At 36.7% G+C, this 25,815-nt stretch overlaps 1 protein-coding gene across 6 annotated transcripts in view; it reads left to right on the plus strand.

The window, feature by feature from the left end:
• The window catches only part of Kcnt2 (potassium sodium-activated channel subfamily T member 2), a 381,807-nt gene that overhangs the window by 298,834 nt on the left and 57,158 nt on the right, over positions 1-25,815 (plus strand). For all 6 annotated transcript variants that reach the window (XM_029477039.2, XM_029477031.2, XM_029477035.2 and 3 more), the window contains one exon: positions 11,233-11,344. In XM_029477039.2, coding sequence (XP_029332899.1) covers positions 11,233-11,344 — 112 coding nt within the window. The remainder of the gene's footprint in view (positions 1-11,232; positions 11,345-25,815) is intronic.

Raw genomic sequence — 25,815 nt, forward strand, 5'->3', positions numbered from 1 at the left:
CTCTGATGGACTGTTGTATTTCTAAAGGAACCAGAGGAATCAAAACTTTTCCTTTTGTGCACGCTGGACAAGAAATTTGCTATTGAGCCGGGCGTGGTGGCGCACGCCTTTAATCCCAGCACTCGGGAGGCAGAGGCAGGCGGATTTCTGAGTTCGAGGCCAGCCTGGTCTACAAAGTGAGTGCCAGGACAGCCAGGGCTACACAGAGAAACCCTGTCTCGAAAAACAAACAAACAAACAAACAAACAAACAAACAAACAAAAAAAAAAAGAAATTTGCTATTGGTCCCGATATCAGCTTGGGCACAGTGTACTTATACATTCCCTAAGAAAGAAAAGAAAGAAGAAAGTACCTTTGTCACTGTTTTAAGGCCAGCAAGAAACATCATAAACAATGCAATTATTTTAATTTTATTTTTTTACTTATTCACTTTACATACTGCTCACTATTCCCCTTCCCAGTTAACCCCTCCCGTAATCCTTCCTTTATGCCCCACTTCCCTTCTCTCCTCTGAGCAGATGCCCTCAATCCCCAGCCATCCCACCAGCCCTAGCACATCAAGATTAGGAGGCCTCGGTCCAGCCCCTGTATGTTCTTTGGTTGGTGCTCCAGTCTCTGTGAGCCTCAAGGGTCCAGGTTAGTTGACTCTGTTGGTCTTACTGTGGGGTTCTTATCCCCTTTGAGGCCATGATCCTTCCTCCTATTCTTCCATAAGATTCCCCAAATCCATCCAGTGTTTGGCTGTGGGAGTCTGTATCTGTCTGAGCCAGCTGCTAGGGGGAAGTCTCTCAGAAGACATCCATGCTAGATTCCTGTCTGCACGCATAACAGAGTGTCATTAATAGTGTCAGGGATTGGTGCTTGCTCATGGGATGGGTCTCGGGTTGGTCAGGATATTAGATATTCATTCCTTCTTTCTCTGAGCCATCTCCAATCACTGCATTTCTTGTTGACAGTTTAAGTTTGGGGTCAAAAGTTTTGTGGGTGTGTTAATATCCCTATAGACCGAGGTTCCTGCTTGGACACAGGAGGCAGTCTCCTCAAACTCCATTTCCCCAATGCTGTGAGTCAAGGCTAAGAACTCTTATATAGGAAAGCATTTTCTTGTACTTTATCATCACGGTACTGCAGAAGCAGCTGAGGGGGTTTGTCTTGATTCGCAGGCAGAAGGGAGAGAGAGACACTGCACCTGACAAGGGCTTTTGAAATCTGAAAGTCCACACCCCAGTAACACCTCATTAATCAAGACCACACCTACTCTACAGGGCCACACCTATTCCAACAGGGCCACATCTCTTTATCCTTCTCCAAAAGTGCACTCCCTGGTGACTCAGCATGCAAATATAGGAGTCTATGGGGTGGTGGGCACACGTTACACTTTCAAACTACCACAAAAAAGGAAGGAAGGAAGAAAAAAGGGAGAGAAAGAAAGGAAAAGAAAGCACAAGAAAAGGAAAGGAGAGAGAGACATAGAGAGGGCCTGAGGAGACCTCACTGAATAAGAATTTATAAAGCTTTTCGGAGGACCAGAGTTTGGTTCCCAGCACCCATATGTGGCATCTCACGAACACCTGCAACTCTACCTCTATAATCCACCTTTCTCTTTTGGCATCTCTGAGTCCTTGCACTCATGTGCATATAGACACACACACACACACACACACACACACTTGTTATTAAAAATAAATAAAATAAATAAAATACTTGTGTTTCTGCTACATAAAACTAAAAGCTGAAGTTGAATCCTTAAATTGTGCTTTAGTCAGAGAACTTGTGACCTGACAAGACAGTACCTTACTTACCATCCTAATACCTTGTTCTGCATCACCAGCTTTATGGATTAAGGGTGGGTCCTATATAGGCAGTCAATCATTCCAGAACTCATTCATGTCTCTCTCGTGAGGTAGTCAGTAACATTTTAGTGACCTGTCATGTCCATATTTCTCCTGTAATCATTCCTTTCACTGATATTCTCCAGATATTTCTTGAAATGCTGAGTGAAGTTAGTGTCTGTCACCGTTAACCTTGTTCTTCTCCAGAGCATCTGGAGGGGTGAGGGGGTCTTAAATCAGCACAAATTGTTAGTAGTGTTTACATGGTAAGCTGTTAATATATGCATGTAGATTTCTTTCTGCAATGTGACATATAAGTGTGTCTTTGGAATTCAGATTATAAAAGGAATTACATCCCTCTATCTGTCCCTTCTACTCTGATTAGATTGATTAGTGGTCCCGAAAATTGTACAGTGATGACAGGAACGATGTGTTTTGTGTCAAATGAATTCTTTCAACAGAATAACCTAAATAAGTCTCTCTCTCTATTTCTCTCTCTCTCTCTCTCTCTCTCTCTCTCTCTCTCTCTCTCTCTCTCTCGGCAGCAATGAGAACTGAACCCAGCCCCTTGCAAATACCGAACATATGCTCTACTACTGAGCCATATCTGCAACCCTACATAGATATTTTATTATGTGATTGCTTTGGAGGACTTTTTGGGGTTTTTTGTTGTTGTTGTTGTTGTTTTGAGACAAACCCCCATTGTGTATCAAACTGAAGATTCTCTTTGTCTCTATTTTTCCACCCACAATTTTATTTCTTAGATTATAGGCATAATCCATACCCAAATCCTGGACAAGATTTTATTTTTGGTAACTTATTATAGTTTTAATTTGTTGACTCTCTCATAGTGGATTTGCCTATATAGAGTCTAAGTCTTATGGATTTTCTTAGTGCCTATTTAAAAAAAAATCATAGTTCTCATCTCAAGGGAAGGAGAAGACAGATTAAGCTGGACACATGTGACTGACTATGCCCCAGACACATAGATATAACTTGTCCCAAATAACATGTTCTAGGATGGAAACAGTTTCATGAAGTTTTTATAGTTAAAGAATAAAAATAAAAGTAAAAAAAAATCAAAGCTTTTTTCAAATTCATAATTGGAAGTGTCTGGTAGATGGCATACACCAAAAGAGATGGCTCTGCTGTAAGTCTCAGATGCTTTCTGATAGTATTTTTAACTTTTGGATCAGTGGAAGCTAGTGGTGTGTTAGATTTCAAAAGGAGAGTATAAAACCATTATAAGTTATAAGAATATTAGGTCAGATAGAGGTGAGCAATAAAAGGCTAAAAGGACTAAAGTTAGGCTGATGTCACTTGGCTGTAGATCCTAACACTCCAGCTTTCCACATCCCTGAGGTGCTAATCAGTCAGTCTGTACCAGAATACCAGACTTTGAGCTGTCTGTCACCCAATATCAGTAAGCAGAGGCAGGAGTTGAATCTTTCAGGGGTTCTTTACTCACAGGTAGCTGACAATCTAGAAACTACATCCTGAAAGGACAGCCTTCTCTTGCCTTTATCTTTAAAAGCTTGCATACTTTATAGGGTATCTCAGCAGTGATATAAAATCCTTCCAAAGCTTAGAACTAATCTTCCAACAACTTGTCAACTGGTGAACTTTGTCATAAAGAGTCTGCTCTTATTGACTCCTGTACTCTCTCTTATCATCATTCTCTGTGTAGTGGGATTTATTGATGCTCACCGGCATTGAGTCTCGGTATTCTGTTCAAGATGCCAGCTGAACTAGGTTTCAATTAAAGTTTAATGCACCACAATACCTTTAGCAATGTATCTTAGCTGGGTCACTCAAAACATTCAGATAATTAATACTAATGTGAAGTAATATAGAGTAGGTAATTAATGCTGGTTTTGATTTGTGTATTTGTTTTGGGGGGCTAGACCTGAGGCCATCTTTGTCCCTTATATAATGAAATTCTCTGGAAAACCACTATGCTGAAACATCAGAATCCCTAGAGAAAGTCGGGGAGATATAGAGTATTTCTGTTTCTTTACTAAGAAATCAGGTTTCTAGACACTATACGGGTGATTTACTCCTCCCCAGAGACCATTTCTGAATACCAAAAACATTAAGAGAGAAGGCCTCTGCCAAGTCATGTCCTGTTTTACCTATCTCACTTGTGCTTATTACCATCCAGCTCCACATCTAAATAGAAACAGTAACACAATTCTTCCCAGACAAAAAGTCCAAGAAAATGTGTATGGGTTTGAAATGCAAGGAAACTTAACTCTTTTCCTTGAAATCTTGGGTCTAGAAATATATTTCAGTGCTCAAAATCCTTGCGTCATATACATACGTTCCTGAGTACAGAACCCACATAAAAAATCATCTTACTAGCCTGCGTATGCAGTCTGTGAGTTTGGGGGGACAGAGAATTGAGATCCTTAGAGCTTATCAGTTGGATACTCTAAACAAACCGATGAGGTGTAGTCTCTTTATAGGCATTGTCTATAAGTTAAACATCAAAGAATATGACACTGGAAAATGATATCTGGTCTACTCACTCATGAGCATATATACCCATATATGTAGGTATACATGAACACATTTCACACGCACACACACACATGTATATATATACACACACATTTTTTATAAAATATTTTACATTAGCATAGCATTATGAAATGTGTTTAAACCTAAGATAAATTTAAGCAAGCACATCAAAATTGGGTTCAAAATAACTAGATTGTGGCATTGTTGTTCTTTTATGGAGGTTTTTTTTTTTTTTTTTTTTTGGCATCTGAACAGACTCATCATTTTTTTCTGAGAAAGAAACCATCATTTAGACTGAACTTTTGTTCCTGAGAAAGAGTGATGGAGTATGCACAGCTTACAATTTTATCAGACATCTAGGAAAAGTTGAGAATATACAAGTTATTATCAATATAGTGATTAGGAACAATAACATAGACATTGCTGGAAGAGTTTATATGTTAAATAATTATTACTTAACTAGTTCAGAAATTATTAAACAATTTTATTAAAAGTTTATCTACTGTAGCTATACTTCACAATTATTAAAAAACAGTACAACATTCTCAAGATGGGGGGACGTGTCTTGGAATTTGATGGAGTATTGTGGGTTTTTTTGTTTATTTTTGTTTTCTGTTGAATATAACTTTAGCTACTATAGTGGTAAAATGTCAGTGTTCACCAAAGCCACTAATATCAGTGGTTTCCAGGTCCTTCCTCTCTTAAACTAGAAGCATGAATTCCATAAGAAGTTACATCTTAGAAAGCAGCTCTACTAAGAAAGAAAACTTAAAGGAAGATTTCATTGTAGATAGAAAGCAAGCCGAACTTTTATTGGGTCAGAAAGCAAGTGTGTTAATGCTGATAATCTGTCTAGGTTCAATGAGGATTGTTGGTCAGAAAAAGGGAGACATGAAGCAGGTGAAACCAGTTGTCCCAATCACAGATCACAATGGGGCATGCAGTTGCCTCCTAAAGGCTGGGCTGGTGTTTCAGCACGCTCGCACAAGAGCTCATAAGTATTTAATTACACCAGTAGGCAGGTATGCCTAGTATAATCTTGTATTAAAGGAGAAGGAAGATTAAAGACCGGAAACCAGCACATAATAATCCAGTTTCTCTAAACATTCCGTTTCTAGATCTGGTAGGACAAAACTATCTTCAAAACCAATGATATCCTTAACTTGTGGCAAGACAGAACTACGTGTTTTCCAGGCACACACCAGATTCCCCACAGCTTCTCCAAAATGTCATGAGATTAGCTTTCCTCTAAATCATGACAATAGACTTCACTAGGAGCTTGGGGCACTAAGAACCTAAACTACTCAAGGGAACGGAGCAGAGCAAGAAAGACCATTTTGCCAGGATATGTTAATGCCCTGCAGTATCCACCATATTCCTGGCTTTGCAGATGAGAGTATGTTAGCAAGGTGATCCTTTAAGAAGAGCAGAGAGACAGTTAGGTTTAAGGTGGAGAGTATTTGTGGTAAAAGAATGGGGCAGATTAGACCAGTAAAGTTTTTTCTGTTGTTAGGACTGTAACAGCAAAAAGAGATAAAGTGAAAAAGGAAACTTTCATTCCACTTTGAATTGGCCCAAGAAATCAGAGTCTTTTTGAGCAATGGAAGCATATGCATGTGGAAAACAATACAATTCAAATTAATATAAGAGGAAACAGGGATCTGTAAATTCACACAGTTTGCACAAATATAAAAAACCCCACTTATGTAGCAAAAACATTTTGATATCATCTATGGTTTATAAGGATTAAAAACTTCAAAATATGGAGAAATTTACATCTATCATCTTCTTTTTCCTAAGGAAGACTTGACTTTTTATTTTACTCATGAAAAGTTAAGGTATATTTTATATCTATGTCAGTGCTAATACACTTGCATTTTCAAGCTGTTTTTCTTCCATCTATGTATGGCCATATGCCTACAAATTTTACCTTTACTCCCTATTAAAAAGAATCACTTCTGGTAACCTAGACTGGACGTTTTATAGTATAACACTTTATTTTGAGATATGTTTTCAGTAAAATATACTAAAAAATTTCCAGGTTTGCATACTCTTCTCTGAGATAAATTTGGAAGCAGGCAACACAGTGGAGCCAGAGCGTGAAATAATCAGAGAGAGATTAAAATAAACTCTAATTATATTAATTAATTAATTTATAATGATACTATATTAAGCTAAATTAAACAAGCCAACATATTGCTGATGTTCTTAATAAAAATATATTATTTTTCTCTGATTCTCTTTTCCACCTGCCCACTCCTTATTATAGTGGTAAGAAGAGGCACTTTTTAAACCGGAATTCTGGAATGTGACCTAGATTCTGACATGTACAGAAATTCTACAGTAAACATGTTTTGTTTTTCTCTGCTTCATTTTCTTCAGTAAAGTGCAAGTGGAAGAGATTCTTAAAGGACATTTTCCCACCTCTGGTTTGAGGAGATAACGCAGCTAGTTTTTTTTTTTTTTTTCACATGTAATGAAAGTGGGAAACCCCCCAAAACCAATTACCAAGTGAGAGAATGTGATCATTTTATTTTATTTAAATTTATTTAAACAACATTGTATAAAAGGTATAAAAATAAAGTAGTAAGAAAGGAAAGAATAAGATTAACTATAATATTTATTAATTGTAATATTGTTCTACTGTACTGTTCATGTCTGGGGAAAAGAGGCTTATTATATAATGTTATTTCTAAACTATTTAGCATTCACAATGTGTTTAGCAAATATTGAGGCTGAGAAATACATGTTAGGTATCAGCAATTATAAGAAACTTAATTAGATATATTAGTAAATGAATACATAAATAAGTGCTATAATTGAATGCACATGTTTTGGTAGATATAAAAGGCCCTATGAAACTTTATTTCACAAGTATTTAAAAGTTTCACTAGGTGGCAGGCTTAGCTAATACATTATTACTTAGTTTAAAATAATAAATGTAAGTTCATTTATGTATAAGAGCCAAGGCACATACATCTTGCTGCAAATAAAACTTCAAGTGTAAAAGCAACTCAAATACAATCAGGTCCTGCAATTTTAATTACTATCCATACATTCTTAGCATTCACCTCTTATACATATATATTTCTATTGCATCTAATAAGTTAGAGGAAGAAGCCATGTACAAATACATACAATTCACAATTCATTGGAAAATAAAAATTCTCTAAAAGATGAACTACATTTCTATTATTTAGAAGCTGTATTTGCCTCAGAAGTTATTAATGCACTAGTGTCTTGCTGTCTCTTCATATAGGAGCAGTCCATTGCTACAGTTTATCAGTATGTTAACTAATCTGCATATCTCTTCATAGTTAGTTTGCAGAGGGTTAAATCATGAGTATTTCACTTTCATACCTCTTTATATTTTCAAAGACCAGAGAACTCTAATAATAGAATTTTGTCAAGTCTTTGTTTTATTAGATGTTAGACAGCAGACCTCTCTTCAAAGACCAATATAACAAGCCTAGCACTCTGTATGATAGGTGAGTGGTGGACTTAATATTTCGAAAATAGAGTTTTTAATATGTGAAACACCATCATATTGATAGATACTCTTAATAATATATTATTGTCTTTAATCATCCAGGTTTCTTTCCCACATGCCCATTCTTTGTTATACTGATTTTAAAAAAGGCATTTTGAATCTGAATTTTGGAGTATTAGCTAGATTCTGACACCTACAGAAATACAGTAAACATGTTTTATCTTTCTGCATTTCAGTTTCTTCAGTAAAATACCCATTGTAAGACATTGCCTTAAGGAGAAAATCAGGCTCTTTCTCTTGATTTGCAATAGATGTTGGAAACCCCCAACAGCCAATCATCAAATACCAATCAAGAGGATATGGTTTGGGCATTTGACCAATAGTAGATTTGCTAAATCCACCAAGAGCAGTCAGAGCCACAAAGACAGCTACAAGAATAGTTCTATAGATCTGAGCTCATGCAGTGTTTTGGCACAGATCAGTGCAAGTCTGCAGACACTGAAGATAGAGTCAGACTAAGCCAACTGCCTTATAGTCTTGCACAAAAGGAGGTATAGACAGAAAGAACAAAGAAGGGAGTTCAAATATAGAGTGCAGCATTTAGTGTCTAAAGAAGTCACAAGAATTTGTGTTAATTGAGTCACGTTAATTATATTACTTATTCACTTAAGTAATGACTTCACATTACTTGATATTGATTATGACATCCCATATGTTAAATGTATTTAGTGATATTGTTTAATTCATTAAATTGATGACTTTGAAATTAAAAAAACTGAAATGAGTTTAAGTAGTTTACTAGTCTAAAAATCAACTGACTTTTTTTCTCTTTTTTTTTCCTCTTATAATTTTTTAAAGAACCTTTGCAATAAAGGGGTTTATATAACAAACTACTACTTGTGATTTGGAATTAAAATATGAAGATGCTGAAACTATCCCAAGATTATTTGGTATACACACATTATAAAACTGCTTTAAACTAAAAAGGAGAACTCTTGTCTAATACGAACCCATCATCCCAACTGCCTGAAAAAAAACTGCAGAAAATGTGTCACAAAATGTGTGTTTTTAAAGGAAGTATAATGAGATATAACAAGATATTTATAGCAAGAGTAGTAAGTCCTGAAAGGAACATCTAGACTTCCAGATATTATTATTTCATAAAAGTAAATCCCCTAGGGTATGGGGCAATAGATAGTGTGAAATTCAAATGCCAGGGGCGTTAGGGAAGGATTTTCACTTCAAAAGATTTAAGACTTCACATTCTAACTGGATTCTAGAGGATGTATAAAAAAATAGCCTTGATTTTTCAGCATGTAAAGGTTGAGGAGAAAAGTAAACAAGAAATCAACTGCATCTGAGGCAGAAAGGCTAAGGAGAGAGAAAAGCTGAAAGAGCATTAAGGCCTCCACTAGACATAGCAGCAATTTGGTCCTGCAGACTAGGGCCTGCTATGTAGTCAGGCTCCCTCCCTCCCTTCCTTTCTCCCTCCTTCCTTCTCTCTCTCCTTTCCTCCCACCCTCCTTTTCTCCTTCTCTGGCTTTCTTCCTATTGTCCCTCCCTTCCTCTCTTACTCCCCCATGCACACTACTACTACTACTACTTGTAATATTAATAATAGAAACATTTAAATTCCTTAAGTATACTATCCATTGTCTGCTGCTTGGCAAAATGTTTCACAAACTGTCCATAATCTTCAGAATGCACTTTCTTATATAACATTCAAAACAGTGATATGTTACACAAATGAAATTACTGTGTTTTTTAAATGTTAATCCTAATAAAAGGGAATTAAATCAGGTCATTGTTTACTGGTAGTATTTACTTTACCCTTACTACATGTTACTTACATAAAGAAATAGGATCTGCCTGTCATCAAAACTAAGATAAAGGCATCATACTCCCTACATAATAAACCCCAAATGACAGCAAGGATTTAGGCTCTCCTAGTTCAAGAAGAGGATGGACAGGTTTCCCATAGAACTGTGAAAGAGGCTGTTCTGAAGGATAGTTTCAAGTATCAACATGAATGATCAAGACAGGCCTTGGAAAGAGACCTGAGAGAAAGTCATCATGAATAGTTGTCACATGCTAGGAACAAGTCCCTGTAACCTGCTCAAGTGTTAACTTTCCACTATTGCCTGGCAGATGAGAGAGATTTTAGTAACTTTCTATCAGAATCAGGAAATATTAGGCCTCAGGAAATGTACAAACCAACCTCAGCTCTATGGCTCAGGGATAGTGGTCCTCTTTTCAAACAAGTACATTCTTTTGTAAAGTGCTGTCAAGCTATCAGCAGCTGAAGCAGGAGTGCCCTAAGCATTGGCTTTACTATGAAATGAGAGCAGAGCAGAGCAGAGCAGAGCAGAGCAGAGCAGAGCAGAGCAGAGCAGAGCAGAGCAGAGCAGAGCAGAGCAGAGCAGAGCAGAGCTTTGATTTGGTTTTGAGAGTTCAAAGAGATAGATTATGTATCCTGTTTTCTATAAGTGCTAATCCTTGTGTTTAGGGATGAGTTCAAACTACTAGTAGCCATTTTAAGTGGTCCTTGCTTAGTTTAACCTAAAAGACACTGTTTCTTGGAGGGGAAGGCATATTACCATAGAAAATAACTACATAACTACCGAAGTATCCCAAAATAGAATCAGAAAAGCCACAAGTGATAGATGAAGATCAGATTAGACCAGAGCAACAGAAGAGTCAATTACTGTAACATCAAGATTCATTTCTCCATGAAAGTGAACAATTAAGTGAGTGTTTGTGGACTTGTGAGATTTTGAGTGTATGAAAATAAGACATAAAAAAGAAAGTAGTACAAAAAAATCTTAGCTTATTTTTAACATCATTATTAATGCTTTAAACTTGGCTTCAATTCATTGGTGAAATTTGCCTGAATTATAGTGTTTTCTTATCTCAGATGTTCATTGTACCAGGATTTGACCTTTAGAAAAAATACATTATTATACTAGGCAGCCATAGCTTTAGAGAACTCATAGAATGGCCAATAAAAGCATCAGCAATTCTCTTTTAGCAATCCAAATATCTGTATATTTTATTTTAATATCATTTACAAAGTAATCTTAATAACTTCTTAAATCAACTTTATGAGTTCCTCTTCCATGCAGTTTCATAATTATGGAGATAAAATGTCTAATAAAAGGAGAATTATTGAATTTATTTTTTCCTCACAGTACTAACATGTTGGTTAAAATATTGGGAAAAATAGTGTTTCATTTTTCTTGTAGTTTACGGATCATTTTATGTGGTAGTGCCTGCTGTTATAATTGGATATAGTTTTATACCTAAGGCTAACAATCACTCATTCATAAATATGTTATTATAAAAACATGCCATACTGGATTATTAGTGTGATGTAATTTTTCTTTAATTTAGGTTGTTTTCAAGTCTCAGTATCATCACTGAGCTTACGCATCCAGCAAATATGAGATTCATGCAATTCAGAGCCAAGGATTGTTACTCTCTCGCGCTTTCAAAACTGGAAAAGGTAAGACCAATATTAAGACAGATTGACCATTTTGGATGGTCAATTATGGATGATATACCCTAAAAGAATAACATACTTTGGTGATTTCTTGCTGCAGCCATATAAGTGGTGCAGCCTGAGAAAAAGCAAAGTTTGATGCTCACCTAGATGAGGGATATACCACAGCAGTGCTGTGGCAGGGCATCTGAAAGTGAAAACCAAGAGTAAAATGCACTAAGGACTGGAAATCTGGTTTAATAAGAGTATTACAATGAGGTTACCTAATTAGGACCAGATGATGATGAAGCTTAATGGATCAATGACTTCACCAAGTCATATTCTATAGATGTTAAGATTTGGTTTTCCTTCTCAGGAATCAAGCTGGATGTGGTGTTCATGACTTCTCAAATTTTGGGTAATGTTAGACGGGTACACAACTTCTCACACAGAGATTTATGACTCAGCAATTCACATAGACTGTAAATACCTACTCAGGAAGTTAGAGACTACCTCATCAACAGATGTTTCATGATTCTACAAATGTCAGGAACAAACATCAGTGTTTCAGCTCATTCTCCTCTTTGATGAGCTGCCTCAAGTGCAGATAGTCAGACTAACTTAGTAATACAAATACACAACAGTTTACTTATGTGATGTTTGGGACAAGTACAAGGCCAGTTGAATAGAGTCAGATAAAATATATGGCCTCAGCGATGAGTTTCACCATTTTGACAGAAACTGCCTGAAGTTTGTGAAGATATATGTTGCTAAAGGGGTTTTGGTTCTCTTTGTATATTTCTATCTCCATAGCAAAACATATACTATGATACTCCACTCCTACTATATTCTTCTATGGGTTTAGAGGAGTCATGGGTATTCTCTGCTTACTGACATGGACAATAAGCTTGATATGATCTAAATAAGTCTTTTTTTTTTCCATTTAAAACTCTAAGTGACTTTTTTATTTTTGTTTTAGATTTGTCTATGGGGGTTAAATGTCTTTCAAGATTATACAGCTCTCACATCCATGTTGTATGGGAAACAGAGCCATGAGTGTTCAGAACAAACAACTTCCAGGCTACCACTACACTTTAATACAGTAAAGGATGTCTAATGAGGGATAAATAGACCATATTTCCACAAACAAATCCAGCAGTTAGGAGTCTGGGTAGAATTGTTGATGACATGTATTTTAGCATTGTCTGGACAAGTGATGTAAGATGGCATAGTAATGAAGAAGCCAGACTCTAGGGTTAGACTGGTCCAACCTTTAATGAGAAGTATCTCAGTAATGGATCCTGGATTAATTATTTCCTTCTAGCTTTGACATTCTTATCTGGTAAATGGGACTAAAAATAAATAATGGTATGTAAATGTATGGCTTATAATAAAGGTGAAACAGCCCAGTATTTTATTTAACAAGAATTTTAGTTATAGTAAAGGGGTAAATTATATTTGTTTATATTGTCACAAATAAGGACCCCAGTCTCTACAACTACTTATTTGTATAAACACTTGATGTGGAAATATCATAACTGTAGATAATATTTTCAGTAAATATGAGTTGCTGAACTAGTTTAATTAAATATTTCTTCCATTAAGTATAAAAAGGCAAAATGAAGCTTTGTATTATCTTTGTTTATGCAGTTAATTAAAAATCAAATCTAGTGACAAATTAGAAATCCTTTCTAAAATTATAGAAAACTTTACTTGGGTATGGAATACAATACAAAGTATAACAAATTATGCTAATTACTAAGAAGGTTAGAAATATATCAATAATTCATATGTAACATTTAAATATCCAATAGCATACCTTTTGAGTGTGTATCAGCCAATTATCTATCAGTGCTCATTATGGAAAAAAATCAAATCTGTGTATCTTTGCAACAAGCAAGAAGTTATGTTACTTAGCAACAGGTCCTGCTGAACACTCATGAGAATCCATCTGTGGAATCCCATTGGATTAAAAGGAAGATTTATTATGAGATTTATTGTCCAAGAGAGAGGTCAGTTCTGGAAAACTTGTTAGGGTACTGCAGCTAGAGGAAGTGGAAAACCTGCTTGTTGATTGGATTACAGAAAGCAGGAGTCCTGCGATCTCTGCAAAGTCACAGTCGGTTTTCCTGGTGATGTATCACTGTCTATGTGTGAAATGTTGCTCTTGTGATAATACACGAAGGGGAAATTGGTGCTGCTTCTTGGGGTTCTTAATATTATTTATAAAAACTTTAACTGGACTCCAATGGAAGTTCAAGGGCAATTTTATTGATGTTTAAAAGAGAAAACACTCGAAGGTAGTCAAGTTATACATAGAGAATATATTGCTATGTTTGCTCATTAAAGTTTGTCCTGGCAAATTTCTGTCTCTAGGGATAGACAGCTTCAGATGTTCAAAGTCTAGAAAGAAACCTATGGAATGAGTAGTTTTTTTTTTAAAGTTAAATATTTGTATTATGTAGTAGTAGCAGTAGTAATAGTAGTCATGGTCATTGTCCTTTGTGTGTGTGTGTGTATGCATGTTTGTGTGTGCACAGGTGGGTATATACATATACATGTAAGCATGTCTTGCTACCTGTAAGCTACACTGTACCTCTGCGGCATAGAAGGAAACATTCCCTGTCATGTATCCCCTCCCAGTGTGGGTTCCAGGGTTCAACTGGGTTGTAGGCTTCTCTAGCAAGTACTTTTACCAAGTAAGCCATGTGCCAACCCTGGACCAAAAGTGTTCTGGAGTACTCTCAGAAGACTTCACCTCCATGAATTGTGTGGATTTCTTAAGCGCCCCAGAGAGGCCTGCCTGGTTCCAATGCTTTATCAAATGCACAGGTGACAAGTGCTTATCCTGAACTCCATCATCACAACAGCACATCAACACAATTACAGCTTCAGGTTCAAAACAGAAAAATAGCTGAAAGCAGTATCACTGGACCGCAACTTTCCAACTGACATTTTTGAAAATGTGTCACCAAAAATTTCATGATGATCCCTGGTCACATAATGCAGTTGCTAAACCTTGTCTTCTGTTCCCTGAGGCTTACTTCAAGCTTCTTGCTACACTACATTACTCATATCAGCTCAGTATATATATATATATATATATATATATATATATATATATATATATATATATTAAGATTATATAACTTACTCCTTAGGGCAACTGAAAAAAATTCAAAGAATTTTTAGACTACAGCTTCTTCCCTAAAACTTAATAAACTCATGCATTTGTTTCTGATTGATTTCACAGCCAGACCTGTTCTCATAATTCCTTCCCGAATGTAGATTTTGTGTCATTTTCTACTTGTCTCTGCAATCCATGTTTTTCTCTAGTGTTCATGGGAGCTGGTTTCAGGTTATCGAGACAGTAACTTCAATATGCCATTGGTTTAGTCAAACGTGTAGTGACATCTAATGAGAGTTTGAGAAATGCAGTCCATATATGTCAAGAAAAAAACTAGCCAGTAGTAAACTGGACAGTCAGTGTGCTCCTGTCATACACAACATGTCTCCTTCAAACTTGAACATCTTACTATTTTGCATTTTTAATCCATTTGCTATTGTTTCACTGTTTTTGTTTGCTGAATAATTATCTTTCTTAGACATTTCTTGTAGAAAACATGCTACCCAGCAAGTATCACAACAGAGTCTGAGAGATAGGGAGACATGGACCAGGTGAGTGGAAGTAAAGAAACAGAACAGAAAGGCAGGAGAAGTATTTTTTCCACTCTTTCCAGTGTATCTTTTGATACATATGCAGCTAGAGTCAAGTGCTCCGGGGTACTGGTTAGTTCATAGGATATATCTTATATTAATGTCACATGCAGACAAACACACACACACACACACACAATACACAAAAACTCATATACCATTCACAGATATACAAACTACATACAGACACACACATACAAACACAGACACACACACAGACACACACACGCCATTTATTCTTGTGATGTATGAATAACTTTCTTCACAACTGCTTCCTTTAACATGGCCAGTTACCAATGATAAAATAGACTTTACAATCATTTTACTTACACAGTGATGTGAAATGCTGAGTGTTAGATCTGGATTGATGGGAACAATGTATAATAAAGTAAGAGACTAACCTCTACATCACCAGACTGTCCTTTAATAAACACAATGAAGGACAATAATCTTCCCACCCAAGAAGGAACAGCAGAGAATTGATATCATAATGGAAAGAGTCACATACAAACTTTTGTAGTTATTGGAAAGCCAAAGAATGCAGGAAGAATCTTACTAATAACTAAGGATGAATTGTGTGGGAGCTTTAGGAAAAATGTTAAAATTCTGTGTTCATTATGTGAAAGCCATAGGAATATTTTTTTCACATCATCTTAAATAGTACTTAAATTAAATTAAATTGAGTTAAAGGGAATGGATTATTTTTAGTCAACCACTGTGGGTGCACAAAATGCCTTGCCAAAAAATTGCCAGTTTTAAAAATAAACAAAACACTTAGGAATTATTATATGATAGGTAACACATGTATTAAACTCCTAAGACAATATTATTTAACTTTGCACCTTTCTGTGCAGACAACTAACTTAAATAGTTTTCATTAAAAATTCAGGAACTATAATTGCAAAATTGAATTGTGGTACTGAATGCCAATAATGGGTTGGATTAACTAGTAAAGGATCATGTAGTTTTTAAAAACCCTATTTATTCTTTTCTTGTGAAATGTTTCAAATGAATTCGAAGAAATATGATGTTTTATTTCTTTACAAAAGGTGACAAATATTATTTTTATGAATAATATTCACATTGGGCCCTTACGTGGATGATGAATAGCCCTAGTGTGGAGTAAGGTACAGCCTTACTGGAGGAAGGACATCACTATGGGTCTGGACTTTGAGGTCTCAGAAGCCCAAGTCAATTCTCTCACTGCTGCCTGTGGTTCAAGATAAAGAACTCTCAGCTCCTTCTCTAGTATCAAGTCTGCCTCTACACTGCCGTGTTTCCTGCCATAGTAATAACAGACTAATCCTCTGAATTGTAAGCCAACCCCAGTTAAATGTTTTCTTTATAAGAGCTGCTGTGGTCATGGTGTATTTTCACAGAAATAAAATTCTAAGACATTTTCCAAATTGTATACCCTTGATCTTTTTTAGTTCTTGTATTGCTCTAGGTAGAACTTCAAATACTATATTGAAAAGACATCGGTAGAGTGGGCAGCCTTGTTTTATTCCTGATTTGAGTTGCCTTTGGTGGAGCAAGGGGTTTATGCCTGGATAGGATGACTTAGGCTGGGGTTCTTGGTGCTGGTATAGCCTCTGGTTGTGAAGGCTGGGGAAGTGTTGGTCATTCATGAGCTGGGGGCTTCCCTGAAAATCTTCATGCTAGTATAGCCTCTGGAGGAGCAGGGTCTGCTGGAAGTGTGTACCAGGATGTGGGGATAAAGAGAGGTTGAGAGGAAGGACTTTAGGGAGAAATCTGGGACAGCACTGGGGGAGTGTTGGTAAGGATGGTGGTGAGGTTCATCTAGGGTTCTTGGTACTTCTGCACTAGGTGTGGGAAAGAAAATAGTGACATAGAAAGGAGAGGATATTGATGATAAATTGAGATGGCCCTGGGTTAGTGCATACTTGGGGATCTGGATACTAACTTGTGTTCTGGTGGAGCAGAGGGATTCCACAGAAGTTTTGGGCCATTAAATGGTGACCAAAAAAGGAAAGGCTGTTAGAGGTAGACTAGGACAGCTTGGGCAGTGTTGGTGGTCTACAAACAAGAGGAGAGAGGCTTACCTGGGTATCTGGGTGCTGGTTTGCCCTCTGTTGGAGTAGGATGCTTCTGTCAATGGTGTGGACTGGAACAGTTTTTTGAATTAATCTAACTTTATATCATATATTCTCATCAGGATTGAGTCAATTGTTCAAGAGTTTATTTGCTAATATTTTGAACACCAGTAGGACAGAAACACTGCTGCAAATTGTTTGATTCATTTTTGTTCTAAAAAGTGAATAACACAAAGGGAGAAAATGATGAATGCGGAAGTAATCACACATAACATAAAAGCATTCCTGTGGAGCCTTTTCAGAGTTAGGTAGCATCAGAACCTCTAAATAAGGAGAGCTCTTGGGATGCTATGGAAAGCAATGTGCTATGTAAGCAAAGAAGAGTATTCTCCATGGTGTCTTAGAACCCATTAAAGGAATACATTTGCAGGGCTTCACCAGATATCTATATGACTCCTTAGTAGCTCTCACTGAAAAGTCCTCATCAGATAACCTGAAAAGACCATTGGAAGCGGATATTGGTGACCCAAACTTTGGCCACTAAAGATGCATCATGCCTAAGGACATGAGGGAGATGACTCCATGAGATTTATTATTTCATGTAATTGCTATCATAATTCTATACTTATTAAAGGGGGACATGGTGGGGTTAAGTAGGAAGTATTAGAAGTAATTTCAGTTATTCATAAAGAAATAAGGAATGTCTGGCAGGGTGATTCTGATGATGGAGCCTCAGAATTCTGAACAAGAAATGACTGTTAAAATGTGTATTCAATTACTTTAAATAATATTAATATTGTAGAATGTATTATATAGATGGTACTATGTGAAGTATATGGTATATATGAAGATATGTATGTATGTTCAAATTATGGGTATTGATGTTCATAAATTCATGTCTTAGTTTGTATTTCCATTGCTGTGATGAGACACCATATCCAAGTCAACTCTTATAATGGAAAACATTTAATTGGGGCTGGCCTACAGGGTCTGAGGTTCAGTCCACTATCACCATCATGCTGGAGGGGCTAAGAGTTCTACATCTTGTTCCAAAGACATCTAAGAGAAGAATGCTGTCTTCTAAGAAGATATGAGAAGGGTCTCAAAATCCACCCTATAGTGACACATTAACTCCAACAAGGCTGTACCTACTCCAACAAAGCCACAGCTCCCAAAAGTGTCACTTCTTTGGTTCAGCATACTCAAACCACCATGATATGTATGCATATGCATGAGTGGAAGTCAGAGCACAATGTGTAGTAGACAGTTTTCTTCTCACACAATTGCAATCTTTGGAATTAAACTTGGGTCATCAGGTTTCATGGCAAGTGCTTCTATTTGCTGAACTATTTCTAAAACCAAAGAAGTAAAAATGTTAAAAATGAAGAAAGTTTTAAGGAAACAGAGTTTAGTCAAAAGATTTATCTTGAACTTCATAAAAGGTTATCTGTGAGAAAACAAAGAAATAAATGCAGAGTCAAAGAGCCATCTAAAATGAAATGGTGATGTCAAAATTCAGGCAGACTTAAATTTCCATGTTTTGGGGCAAATACTTTAAGAATGTTGTGTAGGTCATACGTAGCAGTCAGGCAGCTCAGTCTTCATGGCTGCCTTGTCTGGCCTCAGTGGGAGAGGATACCCATAATCAGGCTGAGACTTGATGTGCCAGAGTGGGGAGATACCCAGGGGGACCCCACCCTCTTCACAGGAGAAGAGGAGGGAGGTTGAGGGGAAAGATTCTGTGAGTGAGGGATCGGAAGTAGGAGCAGCATTTGGGACGTAATAAATAAATAAATGGATGAATAATCATAGTAAAAAAGAAAACATGTTTAAATTCTTTTAAAGAATGTTGTATAGGTAAATGTTAAGAAAAGCTACTAGAAATGAGGACTTTGTTTTCAGATGTCAGAGAGGAAATTAAGTCATGTAAAAGAATTGTATTTCAGAGAGGGGACAGAAGCCAATAATTTGTTCCAATGAGTCTTGATTTGCTTTGCCTCCCACACTGTTCTATTACATCCAAAAAATGCCATCTCTTTCCGTATGGTATTGGATTGCCACATAGCAAACAAAATATCTGCCAGAATGAAATTTCTCATTCCAAGAAAAGCATTTATATGTGATACTCAAAAGACAGGTATGAGCAAATGAATCAAATCACCTTAAATCTTTAAGCAATGATTTAAGGATCACATACTTCTTTTAAGTGCTTTAGATAAATGCTTATCAAGAAAATAACTCTTTAATAAAGCTTGACTTGGGTAAAAAATTCTGTTTGGAAAGAAAACTTCCTGCTTAGTGTGAGAATGGAGCTGAAGGCCTTGCAGAGGATATACAAGTACTCTACTTATGAGCTGTATACTCATGTTAATGAGAATTTATTTTGTTTTTTTTTATTTTGTTATTTTATCATTTTAATGAGAATAGAATTAGATCACATCACCTTACTCCCTCCCTCTCTCCCTTTTCACGTTTTCCTCTATGTTCCTCCCACTCTGAAGCTAACAGCCCTTTTTAGTTTTATTATTATTGTTACATAAATACATACACATATGCATAGTATCCAAAGATATGGAGGTCATTTTGTTATTCATTTTTTATTGTTAATTATATGGCTTCAAATTAACACCTCTGTATTTGATAAAAAATAAAGGGTAATTTTTCCCCTTTGAACAATTGTTAGTTAACTGTAACTTTTTGTCTAGGGGTGGGAGCCCATGAAAATTCCTCCTTCTACAACTTTATATCTATTAATATTGGCACTGTTCTGGTGTTATTTATACTGTTATTTCTAAAAGAGACAGTTTCATAGCAGAATTTCTGGTATTCTACCTCTTACAATCATTCCTCCAGTACTTTTGTGATGTTCCCAAAACCATAGATGTGAGATCTGTAGTGTGGGTATATCTGTTGAGGTTGGTTTTCGTTGGATCCATTGATCTCTGCATTGTGATTTACCTGATGGTCTCCATCTGCTGTAGAGAAGCTTCTTAGATGATGAATGTTAGTTACACTTATCAATCAAAGGAAGCGTTCAAGAAAAGAGGGATTGAGGTTCAGAGATCTGTAGCTAAGCCAAAGAAAAGGTGGTTCATAAAACATAGTTCCATTTTTAGGATGATTGTTATGCCTGCATGTGCTAGAATCAATAGTATAAATAATTAGTATGACATAAAATATTGTAGAGGAATTTTAATCCAACAACATGGCTGCTGCTCTGGCAGGGAATTGTTAGACTGTCTAGGTCTATGTGATCCAGCTTGACTGTAGGCATGCTCTAGATGACAGAAAGATCTGGCTAAATACAGACAAACCCATAATGCACACCTTTACTCTCCAACAATGAAGGTAAGTTTAGTTTGTAGAAGGAACCAAACATGTTTGAAAAAACCTATAATTAAGGAACAAAGTAATGAATGAGAGCAAGATCTAACATAATAAGTCAGAGATAGGATATTCCCAACTCTCATGAGAACAGAAGGGAAAGAAAGGCTACGTAAGATCAGCACAGGGGTATGCATATGTGGACAGTTTTTACAGAAACAAGTTGGAGAAAGAACAAGTTAGAAACAGGTGAACACAGAATTGGTGAAAGAGTGAGGAGGAATATTAGAACATATTGTCAAAGTTAATATGAGACCAAGCAGAGCAATTCATTAAGAAGCTGAGAGAAGCCAGATTAAATCAGTCAGCCTGGAAGATTAGATTGTATGGGGGCCTAGGGATAGTTAGAACAGAGAAATGTTATGACCTCAAACTAAGCTGTGTATTTGAACAGCTTGGGTATGGCTTTCATCTCATGGCTCCATCTGAGCAACTAAAAGCAATATTTATATCTGGTTCCCATCAGTTCAAATAAAAACACCCTTTACAAAATGCAGAACAAACAATACTAAAGGAAGGTTAAGTTACAGAATAGAAATTAACAGGACACTCCTTCATATCTTCAGAGTTCCATTAAGTAACTCCAGTGAGGCAAGAGAGGTATTAAGTGTCCCTCCTTTTCTTTTCCTATTTTTTAATTTTTTAAATTAAAAGCCTTAGTATCTTCAATAAGTTTTTGATGTATATGCAGTTACTAAAAATTGAACAGTGTGCTCAAATGAATTTCTTTGCCCATCTGTAGACTACATGTTGTTATTGAAGTGTTTGTAAATAGCAGGAATAAAATATATGGTCTATACTCTCATGAGACTGAGAGTGTAGTGGAGACATATAATCAATAAACAACTTTCTAGAAAGAAGTAAGGAGTTATAGATTTCAACTGTGTAACGCAAGTAGTTGAAGATCATATTCAAGACTAATTGGAGGGGACTGTTCTAAGGTGGCAAGCCTCTGTGGGGAAGTAAAATTTTTGTTACAATAACAGCCAAACCAGTGAGGTAAAATGATGGGAAGGCACATTAAAGGAAGAACACATGAATTATTTAAGCCTACAAAGAATTTAGCATATTAAAAGAATGATGATAGACTATAATATTTTCTAAGTGGTTACTATATTTATTATGTATAGATACTTTATTTATTGCAATCACAATGAGAAATGAATGAAATAGAAAAGACAGTAAGTAAAGTCTCTGAAGTCATAATGACTAAGGAGAATCACTGGAATCTAACCTTGTTATATATTTCTGTCAATCGCCAAACCATTCCACGATGCACTACCTGTTTGTCATTTTTTTTAATTATTTTTTTATTAGGTATTTTCCTCATTTACATTTCCAATGCTATCCAAAAAGTCCCCAATACAGTCCCCACCCCCACTCCCCTACCCACCAACTCCCACATTTTGGCCCTGGCATTCCCCTGTACTGGGGCATATAAAGTTTGCAAGTCCAATGGGCTTCTCTTTCCAGTGATGGTCTACTAGGCCATCTTTTGATACATACGTAGCTAGGGTCAAGAGCTCTGGGGTGCTGGTTAGTTCATAATGTTGTTCCACCTATAGGGTTGCAGTTCCTTTTAGCTACTTGGGTACTTTCTCTAGCTCCTCTATTGGGGGCCCTGTGATCCATCCAATAGCTGACTGTGAGCATCCACTTCTGTGTTTGCTAGGCCCTGGGATTGTCTCACAAAGACATCTAAATCTGGGTCCTTTCAGCAAAATCTTGCTAGTGTATGCAATTGTGTCAGCATTTGGAAGCTGATTATGGGATGGATTCCTGGATATGGCAGTCTTTAGATGGTCCATCCTTTCGTCACAGCTCCAAACTTTATCTCTGTAACTCTTTCTATGGGTGTTTTGTTCCCAATTCTAAGAAGGGGCACAGTGTCCACACTTTGGTCTTCATACTTCTTGAGTTTCATGCGGTTAACAAATTGTATCTTATATCTTGAGTATCCTAAGTTTTTGGGCTAATATCCACTTATTAGTGAGTACACATTGTGTGGGTTACTTTGTGATTGGGTTACCTCACTCAGGATGAAGCCCTCCAGTTCCATCCATTTGCCTAGGAAATTCATAAATTCATTCCTTTTAATAGCTGAGTAGTACTCCATTGTGTAAATGTATCACATTTTCTGTATCCATTCCTCTGTTGAGGGGCATCTGGGTTCTTTCCAGCTTCTGGCTATTATAAATAAGGCTGGTATGAACATAGTGGAGCATGTGTCCTTCTTACCATTTGGAACATCTTCTGGATATATGCCCAGGAGAGGTATTGCTGGATCTTCTGGTAGTATTATGTCCAATTTTCTGAGGAACCGCCAAACTGATTTCCAGAGTGGTTGTACAAGCTTGCAATCCCACCAACAATGAAGGAGTGTTCCTCTTTCACCACATCCTCACCAACATCTGCTGTCACCTGAATTTTTGATCTTAGCCATTCTGACTGGTGTGAGGTGGAATCTCAGGGGTGTTTTGAGTTGCATTTCCTTGATGATTAAGGATGTTGAACATTTTTTCAGGTACTTCTCTGCCATTCGGTATTCCTCAGGTGAGAATTCTTTGTTCAGTTCTGAGCCCCATTTTTTAATGGGGTTATTTGATTTTCTGGAGTCCACCTTCTTGAGTTCTTTATATATATTGGATATTAGTTCCCTATCTGATTTATGGTAGGTAAAGATCCTTTTCCAATCTCTTGGTGGTTTTTTGTCTTATTGAAGGTGTCTTTCGCCTTGCAGAAACTTTGCAACTTTATGAGGTCCCATTTATCAATTCTCGATCTTATAGCACAAGCCTTTGCTGTTCTATTCAGGAATTTTCCCCCTGTACCCATTTCTTCGAGACTTTCCCTTACTTTATCCTCTATAAGTTTCAGTGTCTCTGGTTTTATGTGGAGTTCCTTAATCCACTTAGATTTGACCTTAGTACAAGGAGATAGGAATGGATCAATTTGCATTCTTCTACATGATAACCGCCAGTTGTGCCAGCACCATTTGTTGAAAATGCTGTCTTTTTTCCACAGGATGGTTTTTGCTCCCTTGTCAAAGATCAAGTGACCATAGGTGTTTGGGTTCATCTCAGGGTCTTCAATTCTGTTCCATTGGTCTACTTGTCTGTCGTTATACCAGTACCATGCAGTTTTTATCACAATTGCTCTGTAGTACAGCTTTAGGTCAGGCATGGTGATTCCACCAGAGGTTCTATTATCCTTGAGAAGAGTTTTTGCTATCCTAGGTTTTTTGTTGTTCCAGATGAATTTGCAGATTGCCCTTTCTAATTCCTTGAAGAATTGAGTTGGAATTTTGATGGGGATTGCATTGAATCTGTAGATTGCTTTTGGCAAGATAGCCATTTTTACAATGTTGATCCTGCCAATCCATGAGCATGGGAGGTCTTTCCATCTTCTGAGATCTTCTTTAATTTCTTTCTTCAGAGACTTGAAGTTCTTGTCATTCAGATCTTTCACTTCCTTAGTTAGAGTCACGCCAAGATATTTTATATTCTTTGTGACTATTGAGAAGGGTGTTGTTTCTCTAATTTCCTTCTCAGCCTGTTTATCCTTTGTGTACAGAAAGGCCATTCACTTGTTTGAGTTAATTTTATATCCAGCTACTTCATTGAAGCTGTTTATCAGGCTTAGGAGTTCTCTGGTGGAATTTTTAGGGTCACGTATGTATACTATCATATCATCTGCAAAAAGTGATATTTTGACTTCTTCTTTTCCAATTTGTATCCCCTTGATCTCCTTTTGTTGTCTAATTACTCTGGCTAGGACTTCAAGTATAATGTTGAATAGGTAGGGAGAGAGTGGACAGCCTTGTCTAGTCCCTGATTTTAGTGGGATTGCTTCAAGCTTCTCACCATATACTTTGATGTTGGCTACTGGTTTGCTGTAGATTGCTTTTATCATGGTTAGGTATGGGCCTTGAATTCCTGATCTTTCCAGGACTTTTATCATGAAGGGGTGTTGGATTTTGTCAAAGGCTTTCTCAGCATCTAACAAGATGATCATGTGGTTTTTGTCTTTGAGTTTGTTTATATACTGGATTACATTGATGTATTTCCGTATATTGAACCATCCTTGCATCTCTGGGATGAAGCCTACTTGGTTAGGATGGATGATTGTTTTGATGTGTTCTTGGATTCGGTTAGCAAGAACTTTATTGAGGATTTTTGCATCGATATTCATAAGGGACATTGGTCTGAAGTTCTCTATCTTTGTTGGGTCTTTTTGTGGTTTAGGTATCAGAGTAATTGTGGCTTCATAGAATGAATTGGGTAGAGTACCTTCTGTTTCTATTTTGTGGAATAGTTTGTGAAGAACTGGGATTAGACCTTCTTTGAAGGTATGATAGAACTCTGCACTAGACCCATCTGGTCCTGGGCTTTATTTGGTTGGGAGACTATTAATGACTGCTTCTATTTCTTTAAGGGATATGGGAATGTTTAGATCATTAACCTGATCTTGATTTAACTTTGGTATCTGGTATCTGTCTAGAAACTTGTTCATTTGATCCAGGTTCTCCAGTTTTCTTGAGTATAGCCTTTTGTAGAAAGATCTGATGGTGTTTTGGATTTCTTCAGGATCTGTTGTTATGTCTCCCTTTTCATTTCTGATTTTGTTAATTAGAATACTTTCCCTATGCCCTTTAGTGAGTCTGGCTAAGGGTTTATCTATCTTGTTGATTTTCTAAAAGAACCAGATCCTCGATTGGTTGATTCTTTGAATAGTTCTTCTTGTTTCCACTTGGTTGATTTCACCCCTGAGTTTGACTATTTCCTACCGTCTACTCCTCTTGGGTGACTTTGCTTCCTTTGGTTCTAGAGCTTCTAGATGTGTTGTCAAGCTGCTAATGTGTGCTCTCTCTAGTTTCTTTTTGGAGGCACTCAGAGCTATGAGTTTTCCTCTTAGAAATGCTTTCATTGTGTCCCATAAGTTTGGGTATGTTGTGGCTTCATTTTCATTAAACTCCAAAAAGTCCTTAATTTCTTTCTTTATTCCTTCCTTGACCAAGTTATCATTGAGAAGAGTGTTGTTTAGTATCCATGTGTGTGTTGGCTTCCTATTATTTATTTTGTTATTGAAGATCAGCCTTAGTCCATGGTAGTCTGATAGGATGCATTGGACAATTTCAATATTTTTGTATATGTTGAAGTTTGTTTTTTTTTTCAATATTTTTATTACATATTTTCCTCAATTACATTTCCAATACTATCCCAAAAGTCCCCCATAGCGCCCCCCACTTCCCTACCCACCCATTCCCATTCTTTTGGCCCTGGCATTCCCCTATATTGGGGCATATAAAGTTTGCAAGTCCAATGGGCCTCTCTTTCCATT

Source organism: Mus caroli, unplaced genomic scaffold (assembly GCF_978045245.1).
Source record: "Mus caroli unplaced genomic scaffold, Mus_caroli_1 scaffold_1, whole genome shotgun sequence".
Lineage (NCBI taxonomy): Eukaryota > Metazoa > Chordata > Mammalia > Rodentia > Muridae > Mus > Mus caroli.